General features: G+C 41.3%; 1 protein-coding gene and 1 long non-coding RNA gene across 9 annotated transcripts in view; one reads left to right on the forward strand and one right to left on the reverse strand.

Moving 5' to 3' along the window:
* The window catches only part of SEPTIN11 (septin 11), a 91,277-nt gene that overhangs the window by 39,865 nt on the left and 34,090 nt on the right, over window positions 1-17,322 (reverse strand). For 6 of the 8 annotated variants that reach the window (XM_054682944.2, XM_054682942.2, XM_009447696.5 and 3 more), the window contains one exon: window positions 3,848-3,962. In XM_054682944.2, the coding sequence (XP_054538919.1) occupies window positions 3,848-3,962 (115 nt within the window). Of the gene's footprint in view, window positions 1-3,847; window positions 3,963-4,448; window positions 4,607-17,322 lie in introns of all 8 variants that reach the window. The other 2 variants (XM_016951554.4, XM_063809519.1) reach the window with 1 other exon arrangement.
* The window catches only part of LOC129143726 (uncharacterized), a 63,507-nt gene that overhangs the window by 34,217 nt on the left and 11,968 nt on the right, over window positions 1-17,322 (forward strand). Inside the window, exon 3 of the long non-coding RNA XR_010156557.1 lies at window positions 1,207-12,749. This is a non-coding gene — a long non-coding RNA (uncharacterized LOC129143726). The remainder of the gene's footprint in view (window positions 1-1,206; window positions 12,750-17,322) is intronic.

Genomic DNA, 17,322 nt, shown 5'->3' on the forward strand with positions numbered 1-17,322 from the left:
CTGGGGTTAATTTTATCTTCATTCGTTTTACCCTATAAGCCATTTACATCCTTTCCTGGAAAAACAAGACGGGATAAAAAGTTTAAGATTTGATTATAAATTTCCACAATTTATGTTGACACTATAGCCTTGGCTAAGATGACCTTACACTTACCTGTTTTCAATTCCTGTTCTCTCATCCCCTCAAAACAATTAAGGTTGAATTGTGGACAAATTTTCTATTTCAAAATGTATTACTAATTTACTTTGACTCTACTATCAAACTGGTTCTTCAAAAGCAGAGATGTTACAATATCTTATTCACCTTTGTATGTTTACAAGACAGCTGGATCAATGTGGATGAGGTTTTTTCGTAGAGTTAGTATCATTTTGGAAAATGGATGAGAAAGACATACAAATTTAAAATTATGAAAAAAGGCTAAATGCTAATTTAGATCTAATTTAGATTCTCTGGAGAATTACAGCATGGGTAAAATATGAAAGGCTTTATTTAAACTAAAATGTAGCTTCAGGAGTGATTTAAGTGTGTTGTAGCAAAACAGAGAGTAGGGGAATGATGAACTCCTGGGTGTTCTGTTATCTCATTTAACATCAGAATTCTCTTCCCAGTGAAATGAAAACTATTCTTCCTCTATTACATGCCTTCCCAGGACCAACAGAGATGGGTTCTAGCAGCATACATTTAATTCATTATCTCTGAAACTAGACTTAGTTCATGCCAGGACCATTTTCTGCCCTGTTTTATGTCCTCTGCTTTCTTTCAACCTACAGGTTCACGCCACAAAACAAAATTACAATTCTGAGACATTTTTGGTAAAAATTTTCCTTACCAGGATCATAATTTTATTTTTTTATCCTTAATTCCCTCCCATATTTATCACAAAAATGTAAATTCACACTATAAATATCACACATGTGCATACTGTGCAAAAAAATACAAATGGGCAGTAAGAGGAAGGGAGTAAGTAAGGAGGAAAAATTACCATGGATGCTGTTAAGTTAAATATAACACCTCCTCCTCTACGTGGCTGTCCAAATATTTTGATCTACTTTTTATAGACTCTTATTTTAAAAATAGATGGACCATTGATTGACAGTAAGTTTTTTCTTATAAAGATATTATGCTATAAAATATGTATGGCAAAGGGATTTGATATTCAACTCTCTGAGGATGATCTTTAATGCTGACACTCCTATCTCCCAAAGAGCTCACGCTGGCCCCAAACAAGGGGCTCCAAAGGGTTATGGAAAACGACCTGGAGAGTTAGATATGCTGACAACGAAGGATATCCAGGATTCCTTGTGGAGTGAAAAAAGGAAAATGCACAGGATGAACAACATGATCTCATTTGTGTAAAAGCAAAACAAGAAAGCACCTATGTAACTGTGAGAAAGCTGTTTTTATCTGTCCAGTGTGTCTCTCTCCCAAGCCCTGTCTCCTTTCTGATCCTGTCTTCTTGCCTATGGGGAACCTTGTATGTTTTGGAGTGAACTGACTCCATCTTCCCCCCAGGCTGAGCGTGTAACTAAGTCCTGGCCAATCAGTGAAATCCTGACTGTTTGGTGAGACGTGTCAGGAATGCCTTGTTCCTTCCCCTGAGGTTGCTCGGCTGGTGATGCTGACAGAGCCAGACTGCTGTCATGAGGAAAATGCCTGAATGTGAAGCAAGCAGAAGCAGGATCAAGAACCAGAGACAGAGGCCTGATGGGGCTCATTGAACCCCTGGAGCCAGCTGCTCTTAATTACCCAATTCATGATATTACCTTTTCAGTGTGTGTTGGAGGGTGGGGGAGAGTCTTAACTGGGTTTAAGCTGTATTTCTGCAATTCTCTGTGGAAAATTTCCTGACACAAGAATACTAAAAGAGCGATGCAACGTGACTGGCTTTGAGAATGGATGGAAGGAGCCAAGAGCCAAGGAATGCAGGCAGCTTCCAGAAGCTGGAAAAGGCGCGCACTCTCCCTAAAGGTTCCAGGAAGGAATGCAGCCCTGCGGACCCATACTGGACTCCTACCTACAGAACTGTAAGCCACCAAAAGCAATTTCCTAATACAGAAAGATGTCAAAAGTTTCTAGAAGGATCCCACAGTGTTATCTCTGTGAAATGGAAATGGGGGTGGGAGATGAAAGGGAAGTGTTTTATAACATTTTAAACAACAAATATATATTATGTTCATTAGTTTGAAAAACTAATTTTAAACATGTTTAAGAATAGAACCTGACAAATATCTAAGAATCACAGGTATTGTAACCCACCCAGGAGACTCCAAATAGGACTGCTTTACACGTCTAACAGGGCAGCATCAATTTGGTCTCTGAGGAATTCAGCATCTGAATTGTCTTATTTAACACAAGGAGTCAGCCCCTGAGCCAGCACACCCCACTGCACACCACATACCCAGTTAAACCAGGATCCCACCAGAAGGCTTTCCCCTACCGTCCCCTGCAGGAGCCAGGACAGAACTCTCAGACATGTTCTTAGAGCTGATTTTGGAGACAGGGCTGGGGAGGCACTGAAGAGAAGCCAGAATAGTAATTGGCCTGCGATTACAATTTAGCATACTTTTCAATAGAAACCCAACAAATCGCCAACAAATTGCTATGCTAATGAAGAATTGCCCTGCTCTGCAATGAGCATTTATCATGAGAGAAAGGACAACCCATTCACGCCACTCTGTAGAACTAGCTGCCATTCGGGAGATCTCCTGCTGAATTTTAAAAGGCTTCACGTAGGGAAAAGGGGAAAGCATGAGATGAGAGTTGGCTGTGTTCTCTCCAGTCTTTCTCTTATCCAGTGCTTAAGATACAATGCCAGGGAGCAAGTTGGTGTAGCGTGCCTGCCAATTGTGGCTTTCTACTAATGAATGCCCAGCACAGAGGCTACATGCAGTAGAGTCATCAAGAAGTTCAAGAAGTTTTTAAAAAAGAAAAATATCTGCACTCCCCCCAACTTCCATAACTGACAAATAAGCAAATGGTGGTTCTCACATTGAACACACACCTTTTCTAAATTCTCTTTGCTTTACTTGGACAAGAAAAGTAAGTCTGACACATTCTGCCAAGCTTAGGGAAAAGACAGTCCACTTGGCTACATACAGAATTCTTTGATCTGTCTCAAAGTGATGTCTCAGAGGGAAATGCCCAGAGGACAATGCCAACAGATCAACACAGCCCAAACCACTTCACTGCTGTTTCACCTGCCATTCATCAGGCGTGATGGGGAGAGAGAGGAACAGCCATCTGTTCCACACACACTTTTTTTATATTTTGATTTTCTTTATCCCCCTTCCTTTCCACCTTCCTCTTCTTAGTCCAAAAAGGATATGGCATACAAAAAATTAGCTGGGCATGGTGGCTACTGTAATCCCAGCTACTCAGGAGGCTGAGGCAGGAGAATTGCTTGAACCCGGGAGGCAGAGGTTGCAGTGAGCCAAGATCGCCCCACTGCACTCCAGCCTGGGCAACAGGGCAAGACTCCTCAAAAAAAAAAAAAAAAAAAAAGATATGGCTAGAGGGGTGAAGAAAAATACCAAGGCAGAGGCCTAGTCCAAAGTAAAATGTTTAAGGGATCTTAACAATATTGTAATGATCAGTTGCTTAACTGTGTGACAGAAATACTAATAGTAATTTGAGTAACATGACAAAACATACAACGCATTTACCTAAATACAGCTCTCAATCTTTATAACTTGTGACATGTATAAGGCAGATATTTTGCCTTGTTTTACTGATGAAAGAAAGAGAATAAACATGTCATTCTTATTTCACTGAAGCATGTCTCTCCGACAGTTACCTGTCAATATCTAAGGATCAAATTTCTTGCTGTGTGGGTGATGAATAACTTACCAACACAAAGGATGTTGAAACAGAATCCTTGAGAAGTAGACTTGTTGACCAGCTGGTCAGGGAGGCTGTCAAATCCCACATGGCCAGACAAAGACAAGTTTCGAAGCTCTTCATTCTGCAATTTCAGGGGAGAAAGATTTGAGTGTCCATGAACCATGCCACCTGGATATCACATATCACAAACATTACATTCTTTCTTCTTCTTCCCTTGACATACATGGAAAAAGGAGACCCCCGACAGCTGCCTTGGCTTCTACACAGCTGAGGGCACTAACAACTCCAAAGCCAAGCTCTTTCCACAAAAGTCACAGTCTCCCAAAGCAGACCATCTCCCTGAGCATCTCATTCCTTGTTACAAGTGTACTGGTCCAGGGAAATTTGAGCTTCTAGAGGTGACTATTTCAGATATGCATTAAGTGACCAAAAAAACACAAAAACCTCCAGTCATTTTGATCACTTTCATTATTCAAGAAAAGCTTTCAATTTACTGTCAACTCATAGTGAAAAAATATTTAACACTCTTCCAGATACATAAAAGAACTTTGAAAAGCTCACAGTGGAGGATTCATACTCCTTACAATGATGACAATGCTCTACCTACCATAAATCCAGCATATTTAAAACTTCTCAGCACATGAGCTGGTTTCCTCTCCTCCATTAGTTTTACAGGTTTCTTGAGTCTTCTTCCCCCTCTTCACCCTGTAGCTCCTAGCACAGGCTCTGTAACTGCTGGAGTTTTGCAGAGTTTACCGATGTAGACTGGGGTAAGGTAGTTATCATACATTTTAAAATCACATAGGATATGGCTGGAAGCTAAAGTAAAATCATTGGGTGATTTATGCTGTTATATAAAATGGTACTGGCTGCCCCCACAACTTTGAATGCATCCCGTGGGTGTTGGAGATAATCTGTGAAACCTTTTTTTCTCAAGATGCAGAGATCAGCTACAGTCCCTCAGTTATAATATCATGGTTACGGTTTGCAATTTCAGAAATTAGACACTGAAAGTCTTCTCCTTGGAGACAGGACTCCTAGTGTTCTGGCTGTGTTGTCAATGAACTTTATATTCAAAATACTGGAGTCCAGGTGAGAAAATGATCCTCAAAGCTCCATTTTTATTTTTATTATTTATTATTTTTATTTTTATTATTTATTTTTTGAGATGGAGTCTCACTCTGTCGCCAGGTTGGAGTGTAGTGGCACGATCTCAGCTCACTGCAACCTCTGCCTCCTAGGTTCAAGTGATTCTAGTGCCTCAGCCTCCCGAATAGCTGGGATTATAGGCACGTGCCACCACGCCCAGCTAATTTTTGTATGTTTAGTAGAGACAGGGTTTCACCATGTTAGCCAGGCTGGTCTTGAACTCCTGACCTCGTGATCCGCCCGCGTCGGCCTCCCAAAGTGCTGGGATTACAGGCATGAGCCACCACACCCAGCCATTTTTTTTTTTTTTTTTAGAGACAGGGTTGCACTGTCACTCAGGCTGGAGTGCAGTGGTGTGATCATAGCTCACTGCAGCTTCAAACTCCCGGGCTCAGCCAGCTTCAGCCTCCCAAGTAGCTGTGACTACAGGCATGTGCCACCACTCCCAGCTTCAAAGTTCCATTTTATTTAAAAAAAAAAAAAAAAAAAAAGCTTTGTACAGGATCACTTAGTCAATGTTTTCAAAAGACTGGTTTTCATCATCCTATTTTTATGTTACATAATCAAGAGGGTGATTTCTTTTAATAAGCAAGGACTAAGACCCCATTTCAAATGTTTGTGGTCACTATATAGGCACAGAAATGTGACTCCAGAAATGCAGTGATTTTAAAGGACTTCAATGGTTTTATTAATAATAAAATGTCTAAAGTCCATATCAGCTCTAAAATTCTGATTCTGTGAAATAAGACTAAAAGCCACCACACTGCCTGAATACCATGGTGGCAGCTGCAGATTTGAGGTCAATGGGACAGACAACAGATGTCTAGTCTATGAATAGTTTCCTTGAAACCTGCCAACAGTGAATATGAGACTCAAGAGTAGGCACTTATCCTTGAACAGGATGGCATGGTAGGCAGCTCACCAAACAGCTTCGAGGGCAGGCCCCAGTAGGCAGCAGTCCTTGTAGCTGGGCAAGCCTTCCAACAATACTGTACTTCTTCCAGCCCCAATCCTTGTACCTGCCCCTTCCTCTTTAGATACCTCAAAGGTTCAGACAGCAGGTGTTTTTAAGGTGTTTACCACATCCGCCAAGACTTGGGGGAGGAGGGTTTGAAATGAGTCCTGGGTTATTTTTAGAACTCTTTCCACCTAGCTGTGCAGTAGCTGTTGTGTATCAGGCTAGGAGAAGCCATGGCACCAGCCTTCATTTCTGCTACATCACTGACTTCAACCGTTCGTGAACGGTATGAAAGAGACAACGCAGGGCAGAACTATCATCCCACATTCCCTCTCTCCACCGCCACATAATTCTGTTAATTTCAGGGGGAGGGGAGAATGGTTTATTGCTCTGGATTCTGGATCGCTGGGTTTTTAGATACCAGATATCCACCTATGAACCAATCCTGGGAAAGAATCAGAGTTAGTAATTATAGCTCTCATCCCAGAACCCAAAGCTCAGCATCTCATATTCTCACCATTTCCAAAACATGAGAAGCCACCCACACACCCACTAAGTATTTTTATACCCATTGAAAACCACATACAAAATGAAGGGTTATAAAACAGTTTGGTCTTGACATTTTTGAAATTTAAAGTTGTATCTTTAGAGTCTGTCTTCTAACACTGTAATATAGAATATGTAAATTTTATAATACAGTTTTTACATTTCATAATTTGAGCCTAATTCTCTGCCCAGTATTAAAGGAAACCTGAGAGTCACTGCCCATCAGTATGTCATGGGGGAAAGGGAAAAAGAAGTTCCTCCTCTGGTTTATGAACAGGCTTAAAAACTGGAGAGAACGGCACTGGAGGACATGCACAGGGCAGCTCTGAGCACCTTACCCAGTGCCTCCAGCACAGCAGCTGAACCGCATCCCTCCAGTCCAGCATTTTATAGCTCTTCCCTTAGCTACCACAAGCCAAGGATTGAGGGGTCTTTTTTGAGTCTCCAGGCCCAGTTTCAGGGAACTGCATATATTCCATGTCGTTAACACTAACACATCTGGAAACGACTCTCTGAATTTATCTCTAATATTGAACTCTGCTTGGCATCCAGTTCTGAATTTCTATCAGAGGAACACTTCTCTTGGGTTGTCCCATCTGTACTTCAAACTTGATGTTCATGAAACTGAAATCATATTCTTCTATCCCAAACTCGCCCCTTCTCCAGAGTTCCCTATTTCTGTTAACAGTACTTAGCCATGCTTGAGACCAGCTCCCCTCCCACCATCAACTCTGAAGTCTTATCAATATTACATCCTCCACATTTCTATTCCTACTAATTCAACAGCCTCCCAACTGGCCTCCCTGACTTGATCTCACCCTCTCTAATACTTCCTCCCTCCACCTTGCCATCAAGGGGATCTCGGTACTCAAGGTCCCCAATCCAAACTCCTTGGCCTGTCATTTCAGGGCCCCATGGGCTAACCCCAAGTCTTCATTCCTACTGAATCTCCCACTTCTCCCCAGGGAGCACCTTACACTGCAGTTAAATTAAATGACCACTCTTCTTGGGACAAACCCAGGTTTCTTCCCATCAGAATTTACTCACATTATTTCCTCTATGTGAAAGGCCCTTACAGCCAGTGTTTACATATCCAAATCTTCCAGATCCCAATAAAATTATACCTCCATCATTGTCTTTATTATGAAATCTTGGGGAAAATTTCACCAAACATTCTTCTGACCAATAAAAGGAAAATACTGATTGAAAAGCTGCTCAAGCTATTTGGAATTCCACCATGATAATAACAGCTAACATTTATCCCTTCCAATGCTCCAGAAAAGCCCTAATTTCTCTCTCTTAATAATTCTATAAATTAGTTACATTGTTACCCAAACTCAATTTACAGATGAGAAAACAGAGGCACCGTTTAGTAACTTGCCCAAGGTTTCCCAACTAGTAAAGTCAAGGTGCTGAAATTGGAACCCAGGAAGTCAGGTTCCAGAGTTGTCGAACATAGTCATTGCTGTCTCATGAAACTGAAATTTATCTCATGAACTGAATATTAAGTTCCCAGGTAGCCCCAGACAGCATAATTATTTCAGCTGTTATAAAAATCCAATACATTAAAATAGAAGGAAAAAAATACTCTGAAACCATGATTCTCTGGCAACCTTAAGAGGTGGAAATTGAGAATTAGAACTGGCAAAGTAGCTCCAAGTATATTTTCACTGATCCTGGCAATGCCAAGACCAAATATGATTTTTGTAGTGATGGCACATGAAACCCATAATATAATGCTTAGTTTTAACCATTTTTGAAAAGAAAGTGCCAACACAGAACCACTAAGTAAGTAACTATAAGACCTTAATTGATTTAGCCCTGCATTTGCTAATCTACCTAGTGAGGATTTGTAATTAGGTAATTTCTATAGCCCACTCCATCTTGAAATGGATTATGACTAACCTTTATGGTGTAAAATAAACTTGTTTTTCACTTGACAATTTCACTTTTCTCTTTTTAGAACATATCCTCTTAGATACAATTATTTATTTGTTCATTCAAAAATACCCACTGCTCAAAGCACTAAGAAAGCTAAAATAAGTTATTTTTATAATTCATTGAAGAACACTGCAGTTCTGACCCTTAAGAGGTTTTACAATGTAGTAGTAGAGCTAGGACAGATGTAAATGTAGGACTATGAAGGATAAAAGTCATGAATACCATGGCGTCAACTATGGGAAGGCATGGAGGAGAAGTAGTTTTTGTCTAGGGAAATTCAGGGGGTACCTTTTAGGAAAGCTAAAGTTCCCCAAATCTATCAGTGAAACAAAAGCCCAGCTTGCAGAACCCTTCCGGATAAATGTTATCTATGCCCAAAAGGTCACTTTCTTATGAATGTATACCTGAAGTGTATAACTGGTAGTTTTTCAGAAAATTCCCAGCTGACTTCATTATTGAGATAATTATAAAACAAATTATGTAAGAATATGTGCCACCACCTACATTCTGAGCGCTGCTGTAAAATATGTTCCACAATTCCAAATCTTGCTTCACCAGAGAAGGGCAGCAAAAGGCTTAGAGTCAGACAGACATGGGTTTGAATCCCAGCTTTGCTTTCTACTTGCTTTAGTCTCTATTCTGCCCTCAGTAAAAACAGGAAGAGGTGCTAGGCTCTCTCATACATATCTCCTTGGCAGGGTTGTTGGGAGGAGATAAAGAGGTATGGATGAGAGTGCCTAGCACTTAACAGGTCTTCTGAAACTTGGACTTCCTTTACCTACAGTAGTTGGGAGGAAGAGGCAACTATCATTTAAAAATCTGAAATTAATCAGAAGTTCTATTACAGCTGCTAGGCATTCCAGGAGAAGCTGCTGACCAGCAGGGCTCTCGGACATATGAATAAGGTAAAATCACAATAAAAATAAAGTGAACAGAAAGAAATAAAAAACGAGAAGGATGATTCTAGCATGAAGAAAATCCATTCCTAAAGAGAAAACTCATTTACAAAGCTGGAGGAAAAGCCACAGAATCACATTCCTGTTTGCAGAATCAGCAGTTAGCAGAATCCACATCCTCCCCAGCTGGGGAAGCATTCTGGATTCCCCATCACTTTTGCTTCTGCAGTCATGCACCACTTTGTGATGAGTAAACATTCTGAGAAACATGCCAGTAGGTGATTTTGTTCTTGTGTGAACATTCTAGAGCAGTGGTCCCCAACTGTTGTGGCACCAGGGACCAGTTTGTGGAAGACCATTTTTCCACGGACAGGGTTGGTTTGGGGATGAAACCGCTCTACCTCAGATCTTTAAGCATTAGATTCTCATAAGGAACGCACAACCTAGATCTCTCCCATGCACAGTTCACAACAGGGCTCAGGCTCCTATGATAATCTAATGCCTGAAGCTGATCTGAAGGAGGCAGAACTCAGGCGGTAATGCTGACTAGCCCATCACTCGCCTCCTGCTGGCCAGCCCAGTTCCGGACAGGCCACGGACTGGTCTCAGTTGGCAGCCTGGGGATTGGGGACTCCATCCTAGAGTGTACTTGTGAGACGTGAAGCCAGCTGGACTTCCTGGGTCGAGTGGAGACTTGGAGAACTTTTCTTACAAGAGGATTGTAAAACACACCAATCAGCACTCTGTAGCTAGCAAGGGGATTGTAAAATGCACCAATCAGTGCTCTGTAAAAACACACCAATCAGTGCTGTAGCTAGCAAGAGGATTATAAAATGCACCAATCAGTGCTCTGTAAAAACACACCAATCAGTACTCTGTAGCAAAAGGATTGTAAAATGCACCAATCAGCACTCTGTAAAACGCACCAATCAGGAGGAGTCTAAAAGTAGCCAATCGCGGGGAGGATTGAAAAAAGGGCACTCTGATACAACAGAAACAGAACATGGCAGGGACAAATAAGGGAATAAAAGCTGGCCACCCAAGCCAGCAGCAGCAACCGGCTCAGGTCCCCTTCCACGCTGTGGAAGCTTTGTTCTTTTGCTCTTCACAATAAATCTTGCCGCTGCGCACTCTTTGGGTCCGTGCCACCTTTAAGAGCTGCAACACTCACCGTGAAGGTCTGCGGCTTCATTCTTGAAGTCAGCAAGACCACAAACCAACCGGCAGGAACAAACTCCAGATACACTTACACAAACCTAGATGGTATAGCCTACTAGACACTTGGATATATGGGATAGCCTATTGCTCCTTGGCTATAAACCTGTACAGAATATTACTGTACTGAATGCTGTAGGCAACTGTAACACAATGGTAAATATTTGTATATCTAAACATAGAAATGGTACAGTAAAAGTGCAGTTTTATAATATTACAGAACCACGGTTGTATATGCGGTCCATTGTTGACTGAGAGTTTGTAAAGCAGTACATGACTGTATTTTAATCCAGCCCTGGGTCTACTGAAATTAACAAGCTCGGTGTGCCCAGATGGATTTTATTCACCATACTTAAACTGAAGTGATATCCCTTTTCTTTACTTTTAAAAATGAAGTGTTTCGGTAGATGTGGTTAGGTAGGCCATAGCCTCTGATCCTTATCAGCAGGCGGAAGCAAGACAGCATGTTACCAAGGTGATATTTGAATTGTTTAATCCAAACAAATTAAAATTACGTTTCCATTTGAAAGCAATATTTAATTTTTACCTTTAAAATCAGGTATTACAATTTAAGTTTAGAAAGATTTTTCTCTTTAAAATTTATTTTTTTTTTTAATTTAAGAGATAACATTTATATATTCAGGTGGAGAGCTGGAGATTTTTATTAACAAGACATGGTGATTACATTTTTCTCAACGCCTCAGATTATGGATAAATAAAGTATACTGATCCAAGTCACTTAATCCTCGGGCTTATGTTTCCTCCTCTGTAAAGTGAGGAGATTTAATCAAATTACCTCTAAACAAAGTCTCTGGTTCTTTGTTTTTTCTAATTCTAAGGCTTCTTAATCTGGATGTTAGAGATGCATAAATCCAATTCCGTCATTTTGCTTAAGGAAAGCCAACACAGGGTGAAAAATTCCTGGTAGCATATTTGCTCTGGCCAGATCAAGATGGCTCAAGTTTTAATTGACCCATGAAAGGGAGTTTCTATCAGTTATGCTGGGAAACTCCAAACCAAATGGAAATCTGTGTGCATAACCTCTGTGTTTTCCACCTCAACTTTTAATTTCTGCTTAACTACAATACATATGAATTAGCTAAGAAAGTTATGTACCCACTCTTTACAAATGCCCTGCTTAAAAGCAATTTCTTTTTGTTTGGCTACATCTCCAGTCATCCACGAGATTTTTGAAAAGTGGATTTATATCCTCAAAACAAAACCTAGGGCTGGGCGCAATGGCTCATGCCTATAATCCCAGCTACTTGGGAGGCTGAGGCAGGAGGATCTTGCTTAAGCTCAGGAGTTAGAGGCTGCAATGAGCCAGGATTGTGCCACTGTACTCCAGCCTGGGTGACAGAATGATATACTTTATCTCAAAAATAAAAAACAAACAAAAAACCTAGGAAATGACTTCTCTGTATAAGTTAGTTATCTGTTCTCAAAAAGAAAAGTAAATCTTTATTCATGCTTTCATTCATTCAGCAAATATTCATCGAGTACCAGTGCGGGTAGAACACTGTGTTAAATGCTAAGGATACCATGATGAAAAAACAAAGCCTCCCCAACTCGTGGAGCGTACAGGGTAATGGGGCACACAGATGTCAATCAAATAGTCACAAATACATAACCATAAAGCTATCCAAAGGACAGGATGCTGTGTAGCCTTATAACTCATGTGATTAACTACTCATTCTTTGAGTGAATTCACCAGCCTATAGTATGTAAAAATATGTATTAGTCCAAAGCACTGTTGAATATTAATTTAATAGGCGGCCCCTGTGTACAGCTGATGTGCAGGTTTCACATATTCAGATGAAAACAAATAGTCTTTCTGAGCAGCAGTACCTGATGGGAGAAGGTAGAAATATCAGAACTCAGGTTTCAAGGGAACAGATGTCCAATTTTAAAGAGAGCTGAGATGAAACCATGGGGCAGCAGAGGGCAGAGGAGACATGTACAGTACACTCCTTTGAGCTCTGTCTTTTCTCCTTACAGAATATCCACTTGGAAAAGAGAAGAAGTATGACCCCTTCATCTTAGGTCATGTCTTTTTCTGAGGTCCTATTTCAGTAGTACAGATGCCTCTGAGCTGAAGAGAGGTAAAGAAAAGAACATGCTGTCTCGCACACAAAATCTTTGACTGACCACCAGCCACCTCCCAGTATCTGGAGAAATTCTGGCCTCAGGAACTGTCCGCAAAGTAAGTTTTATTTAAGTACCCTGATTAATCATTTCTGTAGATACACACTCTTATCTGACTGCATTCTAGAAAGTATTGAATTGGTTTCACATTCTCTTTTAAAAAAAGAAGGTTAATGGGAAGATGGGAAACGCCCTTAGTTCTCATGCAAAAGGGAAAACACTGGAATGCAAAGTTTTGACCCAAACCACAGCTATGAAGCCAGCATCGGGATGCTTTCAAAGCTAAGCATTGCTGGGGTAACTTTCATAATATAAAATGTCTGGACCATCTCATTACCAATGAGAATTGCATTCTTTAAAGATGATTTGAACATTTGCTACTCTGCTTGTCATCTATACCATGAAATCCCATGCCTAGAGCCAAGAAAACCCCCAAGGAAATTGTCTCACACAAGCAGCAGAACAGAGAGCGCCAGGCGGCAGTGAGGAACTGTTAAGAGAAAAACCATATGGTAATACAAGGAAAGAACAACTTCTCAGTGCGGCCCAACTGGAAGCTGAGACTAAGGAGGAGCATCCAGGGGCCAGCCCCTAGGTCACAAAGCCAGGTAGATAAGCTCAGAATGCCAAACCCAGGGAGCCACTCTGGAAAACACATCATATAACCAAAAAAGCACTTGATTAATACTGAATAATTGTCCCAATTCCAAGTGCTATCTCCAAGTAACTTTCTCCAAAAGACTCCCAGTAGAGGAACACATTTTGCTTTTCCAGATCCTTACAAAATTAATGCCGTGTGGGGGTTTTCTTTGGGGCTGGTAAGATTTTCGGGAAATGTTACCTTTTAATGGTTTTGTTTCTGTAACATTTGAATTATTACAAAAAAAAAAAAAAGCTGTAGTTTTATAATAGAAAATATATAAGATTTTTAAAATCCAGGAACATCAATAACAATAATACTAAATTAATAAAGATCTTTTTTGAGGAGGTAAGCCCACAATATTTATTGTAGCTAATAGGTAGGTTAACAGAGTAAAATAGGAGAACTTAATTTTTCCAATAGTAGAACCAAGTCATGTTGAAAGTGACAGGAGGAATCGGAAAAGTGGAAAAGTGTAGTGGAAGGTGCCCGACATGTGAAGTCAAGACAAGAGCACCTCTTTCATAGTTTAGCCGTGTGACCTAGGGTATTTAACTTTGCCTCAGTTTTGTCAGCTTTAAGACACATTCTCTCACAGGGCTGTTGTAAAGAATTAATTAACATATTTATCTTTTGTCAGCTCATTTTACACACTTTTCTTGCCCATCCTTGCCCATGACTTTAATAGCCAACCATAAGCTAACAACTCCCTTTGTCATGACCCACAGCCCAATCTCCTCTGCTGGGCTTCCTACTGTACAGCATGGCCCAGGCATCTCTAAGCCAACATCTCGGTGGAACTCAGCCTATCCCCATTCTCAATTCAAATAAGTCCTCCTATTTTTTTCACGCCAAATAGCAGCAATGTCTACTTCAAGGTATAAGAGAGTCCCCCAGAATAACATGTATTAGCATGCATCTGATAAAATCTGCACAGTTATAGATCTCCACCCTCTTGCAGGAGAAAAAAAGCCCACTGTTTAATCAGCTTAAACCCTCCCCTATCCTCTGAATTGGACAGTGAAGACTTGAAGTCATCAGTATCATGTTAGCTTTTCTCCTCTGTGCCCTGATGTATACCTCTAACATTTACTGGTCACCCACCACACTCTTTTCAGCCAAATTTTTCCCACTCTGCCCTTTGGACATAACTACAACCAGTCTACTACCAGCTGGTTTCCATCCCTAAGCTCTGAAATCCAATGACTAACTTTGATATTTCTCTTAACGCTGCCCTCATTCAACTTCACCAAAATTTGTAAGCGCCTTGTTGTTTCAACAGAAGTCATACTCTCCAACCTTCTCATTTTCAGATAAGGAAACAGGTACAATGGCTACTTGACTAGTGTTCTTTATGCATGGGCCAGGTGGAGACAGAGTGAGGCGCGGGAGAACCCAGGACCCTGGTGCCTGGCCCACCTTCCCTCCATTACACTTAGGCCCGCTTTGCAGATAAGAACTCACATTGGTTGTGGATGAAGCCGAATCTAAAAGGCCTGGAAATACCATGCTGCATTCGTTCTCGTTCTTCCACCTAGACCTGCAGCCCCCTTTCTGTCTCTACAGCCTACCCAGGTTTACCTGGGACTAGAGTTTCACCTTCATTCCATCAGAAATTAAATTTCTCATATGCCCTTAGGAAAAACTCTGTTGAAAAGCAGTCCCCAGAAACAGGTATCCGAAGTGAACAGAGCCCCAGAGGCTGCTTACAACCCCAGATAGGGGGAGGAGGGGAATCACTAGCAAAACAGCATTTCAGCAAACAACCACCAAGTGTGAAAATCCAAAAATTGTACAAAGCTAGAGCACTTTTTTCTTAGAGACAGAATGTTTTTCTAAAAGTCTGTGTAAACTCTTGAGAAGTTAAATCTAACTGGATGCCAAGAATTAACAACAACAAAAAAGACATTTTCTTCAGTTTCCAAAGACCACAGTCTCTCTCTGAGCACAAGTGACTAATGCCTGTAACAGCCGAACATTACAAAGTGCTGACCAGCAGAAAGTCTGTTTGGGAATGACAAGGTCCACGTGTGCATTCCAGGGACGCTTACAGATTCTGCAGTACTCCAAGGAACACAGGGTGGGAGGGAAGCAATGTGACAAATAGGCAAGAAGTATTTATAAAGGCACGACCCAATTAGAAACAGATGTTGCAGCTGCTCTCTTGCACTGGCCCACATCAGAGATGATGAGAAGCCCGTCACCCAGCAGCCACCTAGGAACACTAATGAGCAAAGCAAGCGGGGAAGTGGGGAAGAGGTCATAAACCATTTCAAAACCCTCTTGCTGTCCAGTGGGTCCCAAACAACCCAGTTCCATTTAAGACATATCACGTCTCTTGCAGAGCATAAAACCACCCACTTGTCTCACTGTTGTTTATTTGGGTCATTTTTGTCCCTCCTGCCCTGTCTTTATCCTATGGAATATCTTCAAAACAGTGACGAATAGGAGGTCAAATAGAATTAAGAGGCTCAAAGCAGTTGGAAGTTTTTTCCTCAACTTTTTATGTCCTGTGCTACTCATATTCACACATCTATTCCTCAGTATTTCCTGTTTGAGAAATATTGTGGCTCAGTTCATCTATTTCTATTCACTGAATGCATTCATCAGCAAATAATGAAATATGGATGGGACGCTTCCTTCCTGATGCCACCATTTCTATCACCGGATATAAATTAGCCACTTCCTTTCTGAAAGATACCATATATTTCTGTGCCTTTCTGAAAAGGCAGGGGATTTTCAGTTACAGTAATGGCCATGTGATGGCAGTCTCTGTGAGAGAAGAAAAAAAAAAATCCAATCCAATTCCAAGCAAGTCATGAACAAAAGCACCAGGGCTGTTTCCCCTAGTCACAACCTGGCTGCTTTCTCCTCCCAAAGCATGTTCAGTTCCTAATCCAGGCTGACCTAGAACATCTGAGTCCAGTGACACATTTCCAGCACCTGAAAATTGAGGAATTATACCAGAAATGACCAAAACCATGATACATATTGAGGAAATAAACATACCAATTAACATCTGGTCTTGCTCTACAAATATTACTAAACAATTATGGCCAAAATCCTCAAGTCTTCCTAAGAGTTCTTTTTTTCTTTTTTTCTTTTCCCTGAAATGGAGTCTTGCTCTGTCACCTAGGCTGGAGTGCAATAGCGCGATCTCGGCTCAATGCAACCTCCGCCTCCAGGGTTCAAGCAATTCTCCTGCCTCAGCCTCCGAGTAGCTGGGATTACAGGCACCTGCCACCACGCCCAGCTAATTTTTGTATTTTTAGTAGACACGGGGTTTCACCACGTTGGCCAGGCTGGTTTTGAACTCCTGACCTTGTGATCTGCCTGCCTCGGCCTCCCAAAGTGCTGGGATTACGGGCATGAGCCACCACACCTGGCCTCTAAGAGTTCTACTGTGACTTAATCTCAACCCTGGATAAAACAATATCAGGATGGAACAGAGGTTGTTTACATAAATGTGGGGCATGTGCTAGTTTTCTACTGCCATATAACAAATTATCACAAATTTAGTGGCTTGAAACAACATCCATTTATTAGCAGTCAGTTTCATAGGTCACAAGTTTGGGCATGGTGTAGCTGGACTTTCTACCTGGGTTATCACACGGCTGAAATCAAAGTGTGGGCCAAGCTAAGGAGGTTGTCCTCTCAAGGCTCTGGGGAAATACCCTCTTCCAAGCTCATTCCAGATGTGGGCAGACTCAATTCCTTGCAGCTGTAGGACTGAGGGCCTTCTTTCCTTACTCGCTGTCAGAGGCTGCACTCAGCTCCAAAAAGTCACTGACGGTTCCAAGCCACGAGGTCACCTCTGTCTTCAAAGTCAGCAATGAAAAATCTCCCTGTGTCCCTCTCACATGTCAAATATCCTTCTTCAGGAACAGTCTGGTCCCTTTTAAGCGACTGCTTAATGAGGTAAGGTCCACCCAGGTCAATCTCCATTTCTAAACGACAGCTGTGCCATAACCTACCTGTGGGAGTGATATTC

This window comes from Pan troglodytes, chromosome 3, assembly GCF_028858775.2.
Source record: "Pan troglodytes isolate AG18354 chromosome 3, NHGRI_mPanTro3-v2.0_pri, whole genome shotgun sequence".
Taxonomy (NCBI): domain Eukaryota; kingdom Metazoa; phylum Chordata; class Mammalia; order Primates; family Hominidae; genus Pan; species Pan troglodytes.